Below are 19,412 nucleotides of genomic sequence, written 5' to 3' on the forward strand. Positions count from 1 at the left end.
TTTACTTTTCTTTCCACAGACTCACTTCAGGGAAAGAAAGTACAATATAAACACACAGAAAGTCTATTACTTGCTTCAATCCAAATATTATATTGCTTAAAATTGGATTCTTCCAATTCTCCATAAGAATTTTCCTTGTTCAAATCAGCTGTGCTTCTCCTAGAATGTAGGTTACTAGGCAGCATTGCAGAAGTTTCAATCTTCAATGCCATCTGCCGCTAGGAAGGGGAAAAATGTGCAAATGCCCCACTACTCATGAGGAGTCTCATCCTCTCTGGGCTCAGTTTAGAAGTTTCAATAGGACAAGGGATTGCAGGAATCCCCTGTATTTGACAAAACAGGAAATCGACTTTACCTCTGCCTTGTCATATTTTTAACCTTAAGTAAATTACATAATTTCTCTCTGATTCTTTTCTGAAATGACAAGTCACAAATAGTTTTGTTAATCCACGTGTCTTTTGTCCTAGTAAATACAGTAGTCAATCCCCTTTATTTCATAGGAAGAAAGAATTTTCTTCACACGGTACAGACAGGGAAAACTAGGGCTCAGATTTAAGGTTACACAGCATAGTGAGGTCAGATACAAATCCAGAAACTTCGTTTTCGCCCTTTCTGGGATCCAAATACCTTCAACGTACCCTGTGCATTGAAGAAAAACATTTGTCTCAGACCTCTCTGACTTCAGAGGGAAACAACTTTTCATTTCTTATGGAGTGGAAATGAGGTGCAGCAATGTACCAAACACAGAAATGCAGCAAACCCACACCGCCATAAAGCCTCGTGCGCAGGCGCAGCTCGTGCTCAAGCGCTCTCCTGCTGGCGCGTGACAGCCCTTCCCCCACCCTACCCCCAACGCCTCTCACTACGCAGGCGCGACCTTACTCCACCCTCCTCCACCCCCTCGAGTACGTGCGCGTCCTCGCTGCTCACATTTTGGTGGAGGGCGCGAGCCCTGGAAAATTCCACTCCTGAGCTAACTCCACCCTATGCGCCTCCTCTCTTACCCTGTGCTCTTCACTCTCAGTCCCCGTCCCAGCGGCCTTTGCGTAAGAAAATGGCAGCCTCCATACCTCGGGGGTTGTTGTGCTTATCCAGGACTTTGGGCTGGTGGTCTCGGCAGGTGGGTAGGGACGGGGCCGAGAGGACTCTAGAGAATAGAGGGGAGGACAGAAATACTCGCCGTGCAGTTGTGCTTGGTGAGCTTGGTCGGTACGAGTTAGACCGAGCCTGGGGAAAAGTTGGAGGTGGACAGGACTCAGCTACTGAGCTAGTTCAGCGGCCAAGTGGGGAGAGTCAGCGCAGGGACGTGAGGGTGAGCGAGTTCCCGGTTTGGAGTCTGGCTGGGAGGTGTTAAAGGGGAAAGAAGAAATGACTTGGAAAGTGGGCTTGCTTCTCTTCCATTCCTATAAATGTCTTAAGTTGAACAGTCGCTGCAAAAAGAGAGAAGCCCGTATTGTCACTGTCCCTGCCTGAGCAAACCTCACGATCAGAGAGAAAAAGTATCCTGGTCTTTGAAGAGCTTATTGGTCAGTTGCGAGCTAAGACAACAGAATAAAGTTTACATGGAGACTCCCGATAGAATGAGCAAAATGTAATTTAAGTGTGGAGGAGATGCCAAGAAGACCACTCTTCTTAGTAGAGAGTTACACTTTAAGAATAACATCCCGCTCATTTCAGTATTGGATTGGTGTTTAATTTCCCCATCACACTGAAAGTTCTTTGAAAGCAGGTCTTGCTTTAATCAACTCTCTAGGAGTTTGAATAGTCCTGTGCTGTAGAAAGTATTAAAGGAAAACTTTTAGTAAATGTTGAGTGATGTTAATAAAGATTGCTAACTGGCTTCTCGTAAGACACCCAGTGTTCGGGTCACCATGCATTTTTCCCCATGATAATTGTTTCTGAAGCTTTCTTTGGATATACTCTTTCTGTAGGGCTCTGATTAGAATTTGTTCAAAACAGTAGATTTTTTTTTTTCCAGGTTACCTGTATCCTAACTTTTTCCTTACCTTCCAGCCTATCCTGGTGACTCAGTCCACAGCTGTAGTTCCAGTAAGAACTAAAAAACGTCGTTTCACACCTCCCAATTATGAATCCAAATACAAAACAGAGAGAGAGTTTATGGAACATGCCCGGAAAGCAGGATTGGTCATTCCTCCAGAACGTTTGGAGCGTCCCATACATCTGGCCTGTACAGGTGAGGCGTGGTACTTCTGGAACTCTGACCCAGTCCTCTTCCGTCAGAGATCTTCTGGAACTTGGAATGAATTGGACTATGATTTTTTTTTTTTCTTTGAGATAGAGTCTCTCTTTGTTGCCCAGGCTAGAGTGAGTGCCGTGGCATCAGCTTAGCTCACGGCAACCTCAAACTCCTGGGCTCAAGCAATCCTCCTGCCTCAGCCTCCCAAGTAGCTGGGACTACAGGCATGTGCCACCATGTCCGGCTAATTTTTTCTATATATATTAGTTGGCCAATTAATTTCTTTCTATTTATAGTAGAGACGGGGTCTCGCTCTTGCTCAGGCTGGTTTCAAACTCCTGACCTCGAGCAGTCCGCCCTCCTCGGCCTCCCAGAGTGCTAGGATTACAGGCGTGAGCCACCGTGCCCGGCCTCTAATTTTCTTTATATATGCTATATTTCATGAGATCATTTTTTGATCCTGTTTTCACACTATTCCTAGAAATAAAGAGCAAAATTTCTCTGTTCTATAGAAGCAGAAACAGGCTTTGAGAAGTTTAAATTATTCTGTTATTTTTCCAGTGTAACATGGTTCCCTGTACGTGGAAGTCTGTTTCATTAGTTTGCTATCTATCTAGGATCCTTCAGAAGATGATCCTCAAGATTACTTTTTCTCAGTCTTTCAACACCTTCTTAATTTTCTTCTTTCCTCATTGCAGCTGGTATCTTTGATGAATATGTTCCTCCTGTGGGTGATGCTCGCATGTCTTCTCTTTCAAAGGAAGGACTGAAACAGAGAGCTGAGCGATTGAAGAAGAATGTGGCATCACAATTGTCGTAGGTGTCTGAGTCAACTGGGAGTTGATATTAGAATAACAATTTTTTGTTGCTACTTTATCCCAGAGAGGCCTTCTTGGGCTCATTAGGTTGGGTATATAACTCCCTTAATAACTCAACAGTATTTTCTTACTTTGTAATAGAGTGCATTTAATGCAGAATAATGAGGGCATTCTGATTCTTACCATCCCTCCCTTTGTTAGTAATTTCTATCACATCATTTAGGAAGTGTGTAGGACCCTATTTGTGATCACATATTTTAAAACTTAATATAATAATAATAAAAGAGATAACATTTATATGAGAAGTAACTTAGAGTTTAAATGTCAGACCAGGGCTGGACGCGGTGGCTCACGCCTGTAATCCTAGCACTCTGGGAGGCCGAGGATTGGTCCAGGTCAGGAGTTCGAAACCAGCCTGAGCAAGAACGAGACTCTGTCTCTACTATAAATAGAAAAAAATTAATTGGCCAACTAATATATATAGAAAAAATTAGCCGGGCATGGTGGCGCATGGCTGTAGTCCCAGCTACTCAGGAGGCAGGAGGATTGCTTGAGCCCAGGAGTTTGAGGTTGCTGTGAGCTAGGCTGACGCCATGACACTCACTCTAGCCTGGGCAACAAAGTGAGACTCTGTCTCAAAAATAAATAAATAAATAAATGTCAGGCCAGGTGCAGTAGCTCATACCTGTAATCCTAGCACTTTGGGAGGCTGAGACAGGAGGATGGCTTGAGGCTAGGAGTTCAAGATGAGCCTGAGCAACATAGTTAGACTGTCTCTTAAAAAAAACACAAAAATTAGCTGGATGTGCTGGTGTACACTTGTAGTCTCAGCTATTTGGGAGACCAAGAAGAATTGCTGAAGCTGAGGAGTTTGAAGTTGCAATGAGCTATGATGATGCCACTGCACTCTAGCCCAGGTAATAGGCTGAGACCTTATCTCAAAAATAAATAGACAGACAAACTTCAGAGAGTAAGAAAAGCCAAAAATGGTCAAGAAGACAGACCTGTTCTAGAAAGCTAATTGGGCCTTGGTTAATGAGCTGAAACCTGAACCTTTTTCTTAGTGTCTCTTAGTTGAAAGGACAAAATCATTTAATGTTCATCACTCTAGCTCTGACTGTATCCAAAGTATAGATTCTTTAGGGTCACGTATAGGTTCATGTGTACAAGTATATTAAATCAATGTTAATTCTTTACGTGGCTATGACTTCTCTAAATACAGATCATGTCAGCTTCCCTGCTTAGAACTTTTTTGTGGCTCCTTGTTACCTGAAGAATAAAATCCAGGTTTCTTTAGTGGTATGTAAGGTTTTTATAATTTGGCCCTTGCCTTCTTCACCATAATCTTTTGCTGTTTCTTTTTCTTTTTTTTTTAGAGATAGGATCTCATTCTGTCATTTAGGCTGGAGTACAGTAGCCGATTATAACTCACTATCGGGGCCAGGCATGGTGGCTCACACCTGTAATCCTAGCACTCTGGGAGGCTGAGATGGGAGGATCTCTTGAGCTCAGGAATTTGAGAACAGCCTGAGCAGGAGTGAGATGCTGTCTCTACTAGAAAAAAATAGAAAAAATTTAGCCAGGCATGGTGGTGTGTGCCTGTAGTCCCAACAACTTAGGAGGCTGAAGCAGAAGGATTGTTTTAGCCCAAGAGTTTGAGGTTGCTATAAGTTGACACCATGGCAGTCTAGCCCAGGTGATTGAGCTAGACTCTGTCTCAAAAAAATAAAGAAAACTCACTATAACCTCAAATTTGTGAGATCAAGCAATCCTCCCACCTCAGTCTCCTGAGTAGCTGGGACTATGGGTGTGAGCCACTGCATCTGGCTAATTTTTAAATTTTTTTTTTTTTTTTTTTTTGAGACAGAGTCTCGCTTTGTTGCACAGGCTAGAGTGAGTGCCGTGGCGTCAGCCTAGCTCACAGCAACCTCAAACTCCTGGGCTCAAGCAATCCTGCTGCCTCAGCCTCCCGAGTAGCTGGGACTACAGGCATGCACCACCACGCCCGGCTAATTTTATATATATATATTAGTTGGCCAATTAATTTCTATTTATAGTAGAGACGGGGTCTTGCTCTTGCTCAGGCTGGTTTCGAACTCCTGACCTCGAGCAATCCGCCCGCCTCGGCCTCCTAGAGTGCTAGGATTACAGGCTTGAGCCACCGCGCCTGGCCTAAATTTTTTTTAGAGATGGGGTCTCACTGTGTTGCCCAGGCTGGCCTCAAACTCCTGGCCTCAAGTGATCCTCTTTCTTCAGCCTCCCAAAGTGCTGGGATTACAGGTGTGAGCCTCTGAGCTAGCCATCTTTTGCCCTTTATTCCATTTTTCTCATCCTAAAGCTCAACTTTTCTAAATTAATTGCCACTTCCTCAACAGTATTGGGCTGGGCTTCTGCATCTTTGCACATCCTTTCCTTTGCCTGAAAATGTATTTTTCCCCCTTTTTTACATGGTAACTCTAACTCATTCCTCAAGACCCAGTTCAGACATCATGTCTGTTTTTAAGCCTTCCTTGACTCTTTCTGGTGCTGCGTTTGCTGTAATGGTAACTGCACACTTACACTTATCAGTGCTAATAACTTTGTACTGCAGTGATTTTCTTTCATATGTTTATCTCCTGGACTGTGAGCTCTTGGATGGTAAGGTCCATGATGATGATGAACAAGACACATATGGTTCTACCATAGAGTTACCATCAAGGGGAGGAAAACAATCATTAAATACTAATGGTACACAAATAATTATAGGTATGGTAAAATATGAGTGCTGTGGGAACATGTGACAAGGAAAGATAACTTGGTTTGGGAGATCAGAGAAGACTTCCCTGAGGAAATGACATTTATTTTTTTTATTTTTTATTTTTTTGAGACAGAGTCTCACTCTGTTGCCCAGGCTAGAGTGCCATGGCGTTAGCCTAGCTCACAGCAGCCTCAATCTCCTGGGCTCAAGCGATCCTCCTGCCTCAGCCTCCCGAGTAGCTGAGATTATAGGCATGTGCCACCATGCCTGGCTAATTTTTTCTATGTATTTTAGTTGTCCAGTTAATTTCTTTCTATTTTTAGTAGAGGTGGGGTCTCGCTCTTGCTCAGGCTGGTTTCGAACTCCTGACCTTGAGTGATCCTCCCACCTTGGCCTCCCTGAGTGCTAGGATTACAAGCATGATCCACTGCGCCTGGCTGAAGAAATGACATTTAAAGTTGGGCCCTAAGCTGGGTGGGCGCAGTAGCTTGCGCCTGTAATCCTACCACTCCAGGATCTGAGGCAGGAACATCACTCAAGGTCAGGAGTTTGAGACCAGCCTGAGCAAGAGTGAGACCTCATCTCTACTATAGGAAAAAAAAATTAATGGGGCATGGTGGCACATGCCTGTAGACCCAGTTACTCCCTGCCTTAGGAGGCTAAGGCAGGAGGATCGCTTGAGCCCAGGAATTTGAGGTTGTTGTGAGCTATGCTGACACCACGGCACTCATTCTAGCCTGGGCAACAGAGTGAGACTCTGTATCAAAAAAAAAAAAAAAAGTAAAGTTGGGACCTAAAGGATTGTTTGGAGTTAGCCGGGTGGAGGGGTGTAATGAGGAATAACATTCTAGGGAGGCCTGGCACGGTGGCTTACGCCTGTAGTCCTAGCACTCTACTCTTCGAAACTGGCAATATCATGAAAAACTAGGAAGGACTGAGGCATTGTCACAGATTGGAAGAGACTAAAGGAGACATGACAACTAGAGAAATGTGGAGGCCGGGCGTGGTGGCTCACGCCTGTAATCCTAGCACTCTGGGAGGCCGAGGCGAGTGGATTGCTTGAGGTCAGGAGTTCAAAACCAGCCTGAGCAAGAGCAAGACCCTGGCTCTACTATAAATAGAAATTAACTGGCCAACTAATATATATAGAAAAATTAGCTGGGCATGGTGGCGCATGCCTATAGTCCCAGCTACTTGGGAGGCTGAAGCAGGAGGATTGCTTGAGCCCAGGAGTTTGAGGTTGCTATGAGCTAGGCTGATGCCACAGCACTCATTCTAGCCTAGGCAACAAAATGAGACTCTCTCTGTCTCAAAAAAAAAAAAAAAAATTCTAGGGGAACATAATAGTATAAGCAAGGCTCTGAGGAGAAAAGAATATGAAGGTATGTTGGATTTTTGTCAGATTCTTTTTCTGTGTCTATTGAGATTGAGATCTATTGAGATCATGTTATATTTGTTCTTTATTGATATGATGGCATATATGAATTATATGAATTGATTTTCTTTTTTCTTTTTTTTTTTTTGAGACAGAGTCTCACTCTGTTGCCCGGGCTAGAGTGTGTGCCGTGACGTCAGCCTAGCTCACAGCAACCTCAAACTCTTGGGCTCAAGTAAGTGATCCTCCTGCCTCGGCCTCCCAAGTAGCTGGGACTACAGGCATATGCCACCATGCCCGACTAATTTTTTTTTGTATATATTTTTAGTTGACCAATTAATTTCTTTCTATTTTTAGTAGAGACGGGGTCTTGCTCTTGCTCAGGCTGGTTTGGAACTCCTGACCTTGAGCAATCCACCCGCCTCAGCCTCCCAGAGTGCTAGGATTATAGGCATGAGCCATCACACCCAGCCGTCCAGCAGCTTCTTGAGAAAGGGTGCCCGGTAAATAAATGAGATCTTGCAAGTCTAAAAAAAAAATATCTTAGTTTTACTGTCCCACTTCCTTTATAATTTTTTCCTCAATAAAAGCACTGCTCTGTTGTCTTTTTAACTTTTAATATTGCTATGTAGAATCCTAATATCATTCTGAATCTTAAGCCTTTGTATAACACCTATTTTTCCTTCTTAGTGCTTATAGAATGTTTTCTTTGCTCCCAGAATTCTGGCATTTCACTATGAGGAGTCTTGTTCTTTCTTTAGAATGTTGACTTAAGAGAGATAGGCCTGTAATCTCAGCACTTTGGGAGGCCAAAGCAGAAGTATTACTTGAGCCCAGAAATTCAAGACCAGCCTGGTCAACATTGTGAGACCCTGTTCCTACAAAAAAAAAGTAGGGGGGGAAGATTTAGAAGTTTGAATTTAGGCCGGATTTGCTGGCTGACACCTGTTATCCTGCCACTTTGGGAGGCTGAGGTGGGAGGATTGCTTGAGGTTAGGAGTTCCAGACCAGCCTGAATAAGAGCAAGACTGCGTCTCTACAAAAAATAGAAGAATTGGCCTGGTGTGGCATGCACCTGTAGTCCAAGTTGCTCAGGAGGCTAAGACAGGGATTTGCTTGACCCCAGGAGTTTGAGGTTGCAGTGAGCTATGATCACACCTCTGTACTCTAGCCTGGGTAACAAATTGATCCCCTGCCTCAAAAAAAAGAGAAAGAAAAGGAAGAAAGTTGGATTTACAGGCTTGATACATTCAAAAAACAATTATTGAATAGGTAGCAGACATCAATGGAGAGTAATGTAAACTTTGAATTATGGAAATTTATGAAATGTTCTTTAGAAATGATTCTCAGGCTTAATTTTACAGAGTCCGGAAAATAAGAGAATATGATCCTGATTTTAAAACTAAGGACTTTCCCGAAAAAGCTAAGGAAATCTTTGTGGAAGCTCACCTTTGTCTAAACAAGTAAGTGAACTCCCTGTCTTATTTTACCCATTCTGTTCTCAGCAGCTATCATTCTAGGCCCAGTTTTTTGTTTTTTCTTTGGATAATAGTTTTAGAGTGAGAGAACTTCCTATATGGGAAGTGATTAGTAACTGAAGCTGTCCTTGATTCTTCTCTTTGCTTCTGGGAGTTTTTAATCGTTTGGTCTGTCTCAGGTCCACCTGCAAGTGTTGGGACGCTGTTCTAGAATGGCTGCTGTTTTCATCCTATCTGATCCCTTCATTCATCCAGATCCTTTTTTTTTTTTTTTTTTTTAGGGGAGTTAATACAGTTGTAATCCAGATCCTTTTTGTGTGTTTGTCTTATGCGTGACATTTCCCTTTCCTTAGTTATTTTGCATAAGTTTTTTATGAAAATTTCCAACTTTTTCTTGATTCAACCAAGTCAGGGCTGCCAGGGAGATGAAGAATCAACATCAGGACCTGGAATAGTCTTAAGTACTAGTCCTTGGACTGTTGCTGAGATTCTTTGAGCTGTCGCTGCTGTAGCTAGGCTTCAGGTAGGAGCAAACACGTGTACTCTAAAATTTGTTAATTATTTCTAATTTGTTTTATTTCTTAGTAGAATACATTTTTAAAACTATGATATATTTCAAATATATAAAAAAAAGTACCAGCCAGGTTCATGGATGATAAAACATTTAACTAAAGCTCCATCTCATCTTTTTCCTTCTTAGAGATAACTACTATCTTATGTATCATACCTATGTATATATTTATACTTTTACCACATGTATGAATGTATAAATAACATATCATATTATTTAAAAAATTTACATGAATGATACTGTATGTGTCTTGGCTTTTTTTTTTTTTTTTTTTTTGAGACAGAGTCTCGCTTTGTTGCCCAGGCTAGAGAGTGAGTGCCGTGGTGTCAGCTTAGCTCACAGCAACCTCAAACTCCTGGGCTCAAGTGATCCTCCTGCCTCAGCCTCCCAAGTAGCTGGGACTATAGGCGTGAGCCACCTCGTCCGGCCTGGGCTGGCTTTTTTTATTTTTTTTTATTTATTTTTTTTTTTTTTTGAGACAGAGTCTCGCTTTGTTGTCCAGGCTAGAGTGAGTGCCGTGGCGTCAGCCTAGCTCACAGCAACCTCAAACTCCTGGGCTTGAGTGATCCTTCTGCCTCAGCCTCCCGAGTAGCTGGGACTACAGGCATGCGCCACCATGCCTGGCTAATTTTTTATATATATATCAGTTGGCCAATTAATTTCTTTCTATTTATAGTAGAGACGGGGTCTCGCTCTTGCTCAGGCTGGTTTTGAACTCCTGACCTCGAGCGATCCGCCCGCCTCGGCCTCCCAAGAGCTAGGATTACAGGCGTGAGCCACAGCGCCCGGCCTTTTTTTATTTTTTTGAAACAAGGTCTTGCTCTGTCACCCACGTTGAAGTGCAATGGCATGATCATAGTGCACTGCAGCCCCGAACTCCTGGACTCAGGCAATCCTCCTGCCTAAGCCTCCTACTACAGACACGTGCCATCACACCTGGCTAAATTTTTTAAATTTTTTGTAGAGACGGGGTCTCACTGTGTTTCTCACGCTGGTCTCAAACTTCTGGGCACAAGTGATCCTCCTGCCTCGGCCTCCCAAAGTACTTGGATCACAGACATTAGCCACTGTGCCCAGCTCGTATATACCTTTTTGAACTGTGCTGTTTTTGTTGTTCAGCATCAATTCATTTTTAAAGAATTCTTTCTTTGGGTAGGGAATTCTAGCTTGGTAGTTCTCTATCCACTTTTTTTTTTTTTTAAGACAGGGTTTGTTTCTATCACCTGGGCTAGAATGCAGTGGCATCATCATCATAGCTCACTGCAGCCTCAAACTCCTGGGCTGGGCTCAAGCGATCTTCCTGCCTCAGCCTCCTGATTAGTTGGGACTATAGGCATACACCACCACACCCAGTTGATTTTTCTATTTTTTTGTAGAGACAAGGATCTCACTATGTTGCTCATGCTAGTCTTGAACTCCTGGCTTCAAGTGATTCTCTTGCCTTGTCCTCCTAAAGTGCTGGAATTATAGGGGTGAGCCAGTGTGCTTGGCCTCTATCAGTATTGTGAAGATGTAATCTTTTGGTTACTATTGTTTTCTATTGAGAAGTTAGCTATTTTTTCTTGTTGTTACTTTGAAGGTAAAGTTTCTTTTTTCCCAGGATGTTTTTAAGATTTTTTTTTCTCTTCCTTTAGTATTCTGCAATTTACTGTAATGTACCCTGCAGGTGTGTTTGTGTGTTTCTTTATCCTGCTTTGGGCTCATACTGCTTCTTAAGTGCTTTTTATTGCTTTTTATGTCAGTGTTGGAAAATTCTCAGGCAGAACATCTCTTCAAATTTTGCTTCTGCTCCACTTTCTCATCTTCTGTGTGGTTCTGAATATACATATGTTAGATCTATTACTATGTGCCAAATGTGTCTGAGGCTCTTTTCTATATTTTTCCAACTGTTTTTTCCCCCTCCAGCTTTAGTCTGGATATTTTCTGATCTATCTTGCTGTCCTCTTTTTTTTTTGAGACAGAGTCTCATTCTGTTGCCCTGGCTAGAGTGCCGTGGCATCAGCCTAGCTCACAGCAACCTCAAACTCTTGGGCTCAAGCGATCCTTCTGCCTCAGCCTCCCAAGTAGCTGGGACTACAGGCAGGTGCCACCATGCCCAGCTAATTTATTTTTCTATATATTTTTAGTTGGCCAATTTCTTTCTATTTTTAGTAGAGACGGGATCTTGCTCTTGCTCTGGCTGGTTTTGAATTCATGACCTTGAGCGATCCACCTGCCTCGGCTTCCCAGAATGCTAGGATTACAGGTGTGAGCCACCACACTGGTCCAGGCTGGTCTTTAACTCCTAAGGTTAAGCAATCCTCCTGCCTTGGCCTCTCAGAATGCTAGGATTACAGGTGTGAGCCACTGTACCTGGCCTCTGTTTTTTAAATGTAGGCATATGCAGCTATAAATTTTCATCTTAGTATTGCTTTTGCCACATACCAGAAGTTTTGGAATGCTGTTTTCATTTTCATTTGTCTCAAGGTATTATTTCCCTTATAATGTCTTTTTTGACGCATTGGATGTTTAAGAGTATTCTGTTTATTTTTCACATATTTGGGAATTTTCCAATTTTCTTTCTGTTACTGATTTCTACTTTCATTCCACTGTGACCACAAAAGATATTATGTATGACTTCAGTCTCTTAAAATTTATTTAGGCTTGTTTTGTGGCCAAACATGTCCTATCCTGGAGAATGTTTCAAGTGCACTTGGTAGAAGTGTGTATTTTTTTTTTCGAGACAGAGTCTCACTTTGTTGCCCAGGCTAGAGTGAGTGCCGTGGCGTCAGCCTAGCTCACAGCAACCTCAAACTCCTGGGCTCAAGCAATCCTCCTGCCTCAGCCTCCCGAGTAGCTGGGACTACAGGCATGTGCCACCATGCCCGGCTGATTTTTTGTATATATATTTTTAGTTGGTCGATTAATTTCTTTCTATTTTTTTTGGTAGAGACGGGGTGTCGCTCAGGCTGGTTTTGACCTCCTGACCTCGAGCGATCCACCGCGCCCGGGCGGGTTAGAGTGTTCTGTATGTGTCTTAAGGTCTAATTGGTATTATATTATTGTCCAAGTCTTCTATTTCCTTTTTGATCTTCTGCCTGTTTGTTTATCCATTATTGAAAGTGGAGTATTGAAATCTCCAACTATTTTTATAGAACTGTCTAGTTCTCCCTTTAATTTTGTCCGTTTTTACTTTCTATATTTTTGGGCTCTGTCTGTATTAAATATATTTGTGTTTATAATTGTTATATCTTCTTGATGCATTGAACATTTTCTTAATATATAATGGCCTTCTTTGTCTCTTGTAACTTTTTATTTTTTTGAGACAGGGTCTTGCTCTGTTGCCCAGGCTGGAGTGCAGTGACACAATCATAGCTCGCTACAACCTCAAACTCCTGAGCTCAAGACATCCTTACACTTAAGCCTCCTCAGTAGCTGGGACTATAGGTGTGTGCTACCACACCCAGCTATTTAAAAAAGCTTTTTGTAGAGATAAGGTCTTGCTTTGTTGCTCAGCCTGATCTTAAACTCCTGGCCTCAAGTGATTCTCCCTCCTTGGTCTCCCAAAGTGCTAGGATTACAGGCATGAGCCACTGTGGGTGGCCTAAAATTCTTGAATGACAGGTTCTTTTTTTTATTCTTTTAGGATTTTAAATGTGTCATCCTACTGCCCTCTGGCTTCTGTTTTATGATGAGAAGTCAGCTGTAATCTTATTAAGGGGTTCCTTATATGTGATGTGTCACTCCTGCCCTTTTTTTTGAGACAGAGTCTCACTCTGTTGCCCAGGCTAGAGTGAGTGCGGTGGCATCAGCCTACCTCACAGCAACCTCAAACTCCTGGGCTAAAGCAATCCTCAGTCTCCCGAGTAGCTGGGACTATAGGCATGTGCCACCATGCCTGGCTAATTTTTTATATATATATATTAGTTGGCCAATTACTTTCTTTCTATTTATAGTAGAGATGGGGTCTCACTCTTGCTCAGGCTGGTTTCGAATTCCTGACCTCGAGCAATCTGCGTGTCTTGGCCTCCCAGAGTACTAGGATTACAGGCGTGAGCCATCACGCCCGGCCCACTCCTGTCTTTCTACTTTCAAGATTCTCTCTTTGTCTTTGGGTTTGGATACTTTGACTATAACGTGTCTTGTGGTTTTTTTGTTTGTTTGTTTTTTGACAGAATCTCACTCTCTTGCCTGGGGTAGAGTGCCGTGGTGTCAGCCTAGCTCACAGCAACCTCAAACTCCTGGGCTCAAGCAATCCTTCTGCCTCAGCCTCCCAAGTAGCTGGGACTACAGGCACGCACAACCATGCCCTGCTAATTTTTTCTATTTTTAGTTGTTTGGCTAATTTCTTTCTATTTATAGTAGAGACGGAGTCTCACTTTTTCTCAGGCTGGTCTCAAACTCCTGAGCTCAAGCAATCCTCCCGCCTTGGCCTCCGAAAGTCCTAGGTTTATAGGCGTGAGCCACTGTGCCTGGCCACATGTTGTTCTGGATTTCTTTCAGTTTATCCTGCTTGGAGTTTGTTGAGCTCCTTAGTTGTACATATTCATGTATTTCATCAGATTTGCGATTTTTTTTTTTGGCCACTGTTTCTTTAAATTTTTTTCTGCTCATATCTTCCATCTTTTTCTGGGACTCTGAGTATATATATTTGGTATACTTGAAGATGTCCCACAGGTCCCTCAGGCTTTGTTCATTTGTCTTCATTCTCTTTTCTTTTTGCTCCTCAGACTCTATAACCTTAGTAGCCTTATCTTCAAGTTCACCAGTCATTTCTACTTGCTCATATCTGCTGTTGAACCCCTGAAGTCAAGTTGTTTTTTGTTTTTTTTTTTTTGAGACAGAGTCTCGCTTTGTTGCCTAGGCTAGAGTGAATGCCATGGCGTTAGGCTAGCTCACAGCAACCTCAAACTCCTGGGCTCAAGAAATCCTTCTGCCTCAGCCTCCCAAGTAGGTGGGACTACGGGCATGCACCACCATGCCTGGCTAAAATTTTTTTCTATATATATATTAGTTGGCCAATTAATTTCTTTCTATTTATAGTAGAGACGGGGTCTTGCTCTTGCTCAGGCTGGTTTTGAACTCCTGATCTTGAGCAATCCGCCCGCCTCGGCCTCCCAGAGAGCTAGGATTACAGGCGTGAGCCACCGCGCCCGGCCTGGAATTTATTTTCACTGAAGAATTCTAGGCCAGGATAGAGATGAGGAAGAGTTCATTCGGAGGTGCCAGCCATGGTGGTCGTCCTGGTAGTTGTCACCACAACTGACTCTAGTCTATTTCTACAGTGGAGGAAATGACTTAGAGTCTTTTCTATTAAGAATAGAGGTGAAAGGGAAGCAGACAGACACATTAGAATGAATCCTTTACCCACTCTGGGATTAGATAACAAGATTTTTCAAAGGGGACAAAGAGTTAAACTGTCTATAAAATATTAAGCTTTGGGGAAAAGCCATGTATGTGTATCTGAAGGAAACTAATCTGTGGTCTTAGGTTTATTTGAGACCCCTCAGTTGAGAACACTCCTAAAATGTGCCTACAGGAGCTGGGGTTTGATGTCTGCTTTTTTACCATTACTGCATAAAGTGAGCATGACTAGGATATTCTTGCAGCAACAAAGATGGAGAGGAAAGAAAAGAACAGACCAGAAAAGACAGATGAATTATCTTTTTTTTTTTTTTTTTGAGACAGAGTCTCACTCTGTTGCCCGGACTAGAGTGCCGTGGCATTAGCCTTGCTCACAGCAACCTCAAACTCCTGGGTTCAGGAGATCCTCCTGCCTCAGCCTCCCGAGTAGCTGGGACTACCAGCATGCGCCACCATGCCTGGCTAATTTTTTTTCTGTATATATTTTTAGTTGGCCAATTAATTTCTTTCTATTTTTTAGTAGCGACAGGGTCTCGCTCTTGCTCAGGCTTGTTTGAGTGATCCGACCGCCTCAGCCTCCCAGAGTGCTAGGATTACAGGCGTGAGCCACCACTCCTGGCCCAGATGAATTATCTTTAACTAGGTTCAAAGATAAGAGTGTAAGATAGAAGGCCAGACCAGTTGGTACTGATGATGTGTCAGAGATAAGAGGAGATAAGAAGAGCATTTGATTGTTACTTGTGTTAGACTTTGTTCCTCATATTATTATTATTATTACTTTTTTTTTGAGACAGAGTCTCGCTTTCTTGCCCAGGCTAGAGTGAGTGCCGTGGCATCAGCCTAGCTCACAGCAACCTCAAACTCCTGGGCTCAAGCAATCCTCCTGCCTCAGCCTCCTGAGTAGCTGGGACTACAGGCATGCGCCACCATGCCCGGCTAATTTTTTCTATATATATATTAGTTGGCCAATTAATTTGTTTCTATTTATGGTAGAGACGAGGTCTCACTCTTGCTCAGGCTGGTCTTGAACTCTTGACCTCGAGCAATCCACCCGCCTCGGCCTCCCAGAGTGCTAGGATTACAGGCGTGGGCCACCGCACCCGGCCTGTTCCTCATATTAGCTTAGAGCAGAAATAAGTCAGTAAGGATCCCTTCCCAGCTTATGGATCTGTGGTAATTTTAAAGAAATTTCTTCTTGGTCCTGAGATTTAAACATAATTTTATTCTACTCTTAGATCTCAAGGTTTTCTGGTAAATCACTTATTGTTCATCTTTGTGCCCCTAGGACTTAGCGTATTACCTGGCCTACAGTAGATGCACAGAAAATGTTTCTAAAAATGAATTCTTTTTCATTTTGAAGGCTATTTTCAACTTTCGTACAGGGTATCATAAAAGCAGCAGTAGTCAATGATATATATCTCTTTTCTTTTCCAGCTCAGACCATGACCGGCTTCATACCTTGGTAACTGAACGCTGTTTTCCGGTAGGTTCTCCTCCTCCTCAGAACTGGCATGCCAGAGTGGGCAGATTCTAGACATCACCTGTGGTTTTTCTTAAGAAGGATCAGTTTTTTTTTTTTTGTTTTTTTTTTTTTTTGAGACAGAGTCTCGCTTTTGTTGCCTAGGCTAGAGTGAGTGCCATGGCGTCAGCCTAGCTCACAGCAACCTCAATCTCCTGGCTCAAGCAATCCTTCTGCCTCAGCATCCCAAGTAGCTGGGACTACAGGCATGCGCCACCATGCCCGGCTAATTTTTTATATATATATATATTAGTTAGCCAATTAATTTCTTTGTATTTATAGTAGAGACGGGGTCTCGCTCTTGCTCAGGCTGGTTTCGAACTCCTGACCTCGAGCAATCCACCCGCCTCAGCCTCCTAGAGAGCTAGGATTACAGGCGTGAGCCACCACGCCCGGCCGAGAAGGATCAGTTTTGAAACTGCTGGAAGTTTAAGGCACAAGCTTAAGTTACGTTATTTTTAGCTGAATGATAATGGCATGGACTCAGGCAAGGGCCTTGGCAAATGAAAAAAGAGAAAGTCCCAGCCGGGCTCGGTGGCTCATGCTTGTAATCCTAGCACTCTGGGAGGCCAAGATGGGAGGATCAGTTGAGGTCAGGAGTTTGAGACTGGCCTGAGCAAGAGTGAAACCCTGTCTCTACAAAAAATAGAAAAATTAGCCAGGTGTGGTAGCACGTGCCTGTAGTCTCATCTGCTCAGTAGGCTGGGGCAGGAAGATCACTCAATCCCAGGAGTTTGAGGTTGCGGTGAGCTGTGATGACACTGTTTCAGTCTAGCCCAGGCGACAGACTGAGACCCTGTCTCAAAAAAAAAAGAAAAAGGAAGTCCCTCAGTATTGAAACCTCGGGTATAGATCCTGAGGTCAGGATACAGGATATATTGGGCACACCTACATATATACCTACACTGTAATGAATGATTTAACAATAATTCATGAGGCTTACATTGGGTGGCAGCAGGCTGCTAGGTACTTTGGGGTCTCCCAAGAACGGGGACTTTGTGGTTCAGTTAGAGATTCAAGAATATGAACTTAAGTTTCTATCAGTTCAGCTTTAATTTCTATCAGAACTTCAGTTTCTATCAGTCTTCCCAGGGACAAGTATAGCTAATCCAGTCTTAGCAGTTTAGCCTTTATATCCCTGTAAAATCCCCATCTTTCACTGCTAAAACATGAGGGGGAGTGGGGAGGAAACATATATGTAGCCAACAAAAGTACATGCAATAATTAGATTATGAAAGTGTATGGGAAGGATAATGGTGTGTTGGGAGTGCTGGTAGTTTGAAGTGTGGTTTTCATCGATTTAGAGAAGGGTCCTCAAGGAGGAAGGTGGGTCTTGAGTTCTAATTTAGATGAAGAGAGAGTTGTGAGGTAAGCTTGAGCAGTAGCTTAATCAAAACTTGAGAAGGTGAGAGAGAAAATAGGCACCAGAGAGCGTGTGATGGGAAATGCTGGCTGTGGGCTTAGTGTTGCCCGAAGTGAGAGCTGGTATGGCAGCCAAGCTTCCCTAAAGGGAGAGATGAACCCCATTGAACTTGTTCTCCTTTGCCCTTAGGACATGGTCTGGGACCTCAGATATAAGACTGTCCGCTGGCACTTCGTGGAATCTTTAGAGCCACCCCAGGTGGTCCAGGTTCGATGTTCAAGTCTGGTGAACCAGAGCAACTTGTATGGCCAGGTCACCGTACGCTTGCACATCCGCCAGGTAGAGGCACCAGTCTGCTTTCCCCCCCAGCTTTTCTTACTCTCAGGTTGGGCACCTACCTCTGGAGTGCTGGGTACAGCTGCCTGGGACTCTAGGAAAGGTTTGCCATCGTCTTCCCTGCTGTGTCACTGCACCCTTCCCACTGCCAAACGTTAGCTCTACTGTGACATGGTGTGGGGCTATTCTCTCCCACCTCCTGGTCTTGATGCTCCCCACCCCCACCCTGGTCAAAGAACTTCTGAGAGTAAAGTGTCAGCAGTTGATCAATTAGTCCGAGATTCAGAATTTTGTGATAACCTTTTTCCTACCATTAAAATTTTTTGTTATGGTTGTTTCAAAAATGTGTGTGTGGCAAAAAACCAAACCAAAAAACTAACAGACCAGATTCACTATCATCCTTGCAGACTCTGGCCATCTATGACCGGTTTGGACGGTTGATGTATGGACAGGAAGATGTGCCCAAGGATGTCCTGGAGTATGTTGTGTTTGAGAAGCACTTGACAAACCCCTACGGGAACTGGAGAATGCATGGCAAGATTGTTCCTTCATGGGCACCCCCTAAGCAGCCCATCCTTAAGGTGAGGCAGCTGGCATGGTTTCAGACTGCTAAGGCAGTAGTTGTGGCATCCTAAGCCACTCCAGTTGGGCTCCACCTAGTGGAGAGAGGGGATGATGCAACGCCAGGGAAGGAGAAGCTTCCTGGTGGGGGTTGGGGGGCTGGGTAAACCATAGGCTTGATTGGTAGGTAACTGAGCTTCTGTTCTTTCAGACGGTGATGATCCCTGGCCCCCACCTGCAACCTGGGGAAGACCATGAAGGAGCACAAGGAGAGGCCCATAAGACTCAGCTAGCCTGATGGCAAACGTGACTCCTGGGGTGGGTGAAGCATGGGTGGTGAGGCTGCTGGGAGCCAGGAAGTCCTCCATCTCCATTACACTGCAGGAAGAACCACCTTTGTTTTCTCCTGTCCTGCTTGGGTCTTTTCAGCAGTCTCATCCAAAATAACCATGACTGACGGTTGGGCCCAGGCTGGTGGCAGGTATGCACAGCCATGGACCCTCGTCTTCTTTTTTAAATTGTGAATGTAGTTTCTGAGTCTAGGTGAAAAGCAGAATGATTCAGAGAACATCTGATACCAGTTTTTCCCATAGCAGGAACTATGGGAATAAACTGGCAGCATTCTCGTTCTAATCACAGGGCAGGCATCAGAGTTTGAAATAAAACACAGAGTGTTTGAAAATTTTTTGTGGGTTCTGTACATTTCCCCTGGTTCAGACTGGGAGTAGACCAGCCTCTGAATAGCAGTAGTGGAAGATGAGCTTCCTTGTAAGCAATGTGACTTCCCAGGAAATCCAGACTTGGGAAGAATAATCAGTGTTGATAAAATATTGTATAAGAGGCCTTTTTTTGTACACTGACTCACTGATGAATCAGCATTTGTACTTTATAGAAGGATATAAATCCCCAAAAATAATTTATCCCTGAGCCTTTGATTGTGTTCTTAATTATTAGTTGCATCCTAGTGTGACCCCAGGAAGTGTGGGAGGCAGGGGCCATGGATGAGTTGCTGCATTTGGGAGATTCATCTGCAGACTTGGTTCCCTGATTTTCTAGCACCTGGAGATGGTGACTATTCCTTCTAGCCCAGTATTAAAAAGGCAGACGTACCAGA

The 19,412-nt window shown here is 43.6% G+C and overlaps 1 protein-coding gene across 2 annotated transcripts; it reads left to right on the plus strand.

The window, feature by feature from the left end:
• Window positions 1–901: 901 nt before the first annotated feature.
• Window positions 902–19,218, plus strand: MRPL45 (mitochondrial ribosomal protein L45). 2 transcript variants are annotated; one of them, XM_075994521.1, is made up of 8 exons: window positions 902–1,046; window positions 2,014–2,194; window positions 2,896–3,013; window positions 8,492–8,590; window positions 15,954–16,002; window positions 17,591–17,740; window positions 18,145–18,318; window positions 18,510–19,218. In XM_075994521.1, the coding sequence occupies exons 1-8, from the start codon at window positions 987–989 to the stop codon at window positions 18,594–18,596; spliced, it is 918 nt and encodes a 305-aa protein (XP_075850636.1). In that variant the 5' UTR covers window positions 902–986; the 3' UTR covers window positions 18,597–19,218. The 2 variants fall into 2 exon arrangements, with proteins under 2 accessions (XP_075850636.1, XP_012621415.1); XM_012765961.3 differs by having other exon boundaries at window positions 966–1,120.
• The last annotated feature ends 194 nt before the right edge of the window (window positions 19,219–19,412 follow it).

This window comes from Microcebus murinus, chromosome 18 (genome assembly GCF_040939455.1).
Source record: "Microcebus murinus isolate Inina chromosome 18, M.murinus_Inina_mat1.0, whole genome shotgun sequence".
Classification (NCBI taxonomy): domain Eukaryota; kingdom Metazoa; phylum Chordata; class Mammalia; order Primates; family Cheirogaleidae; genus Microcebus; species Microcebus murinus.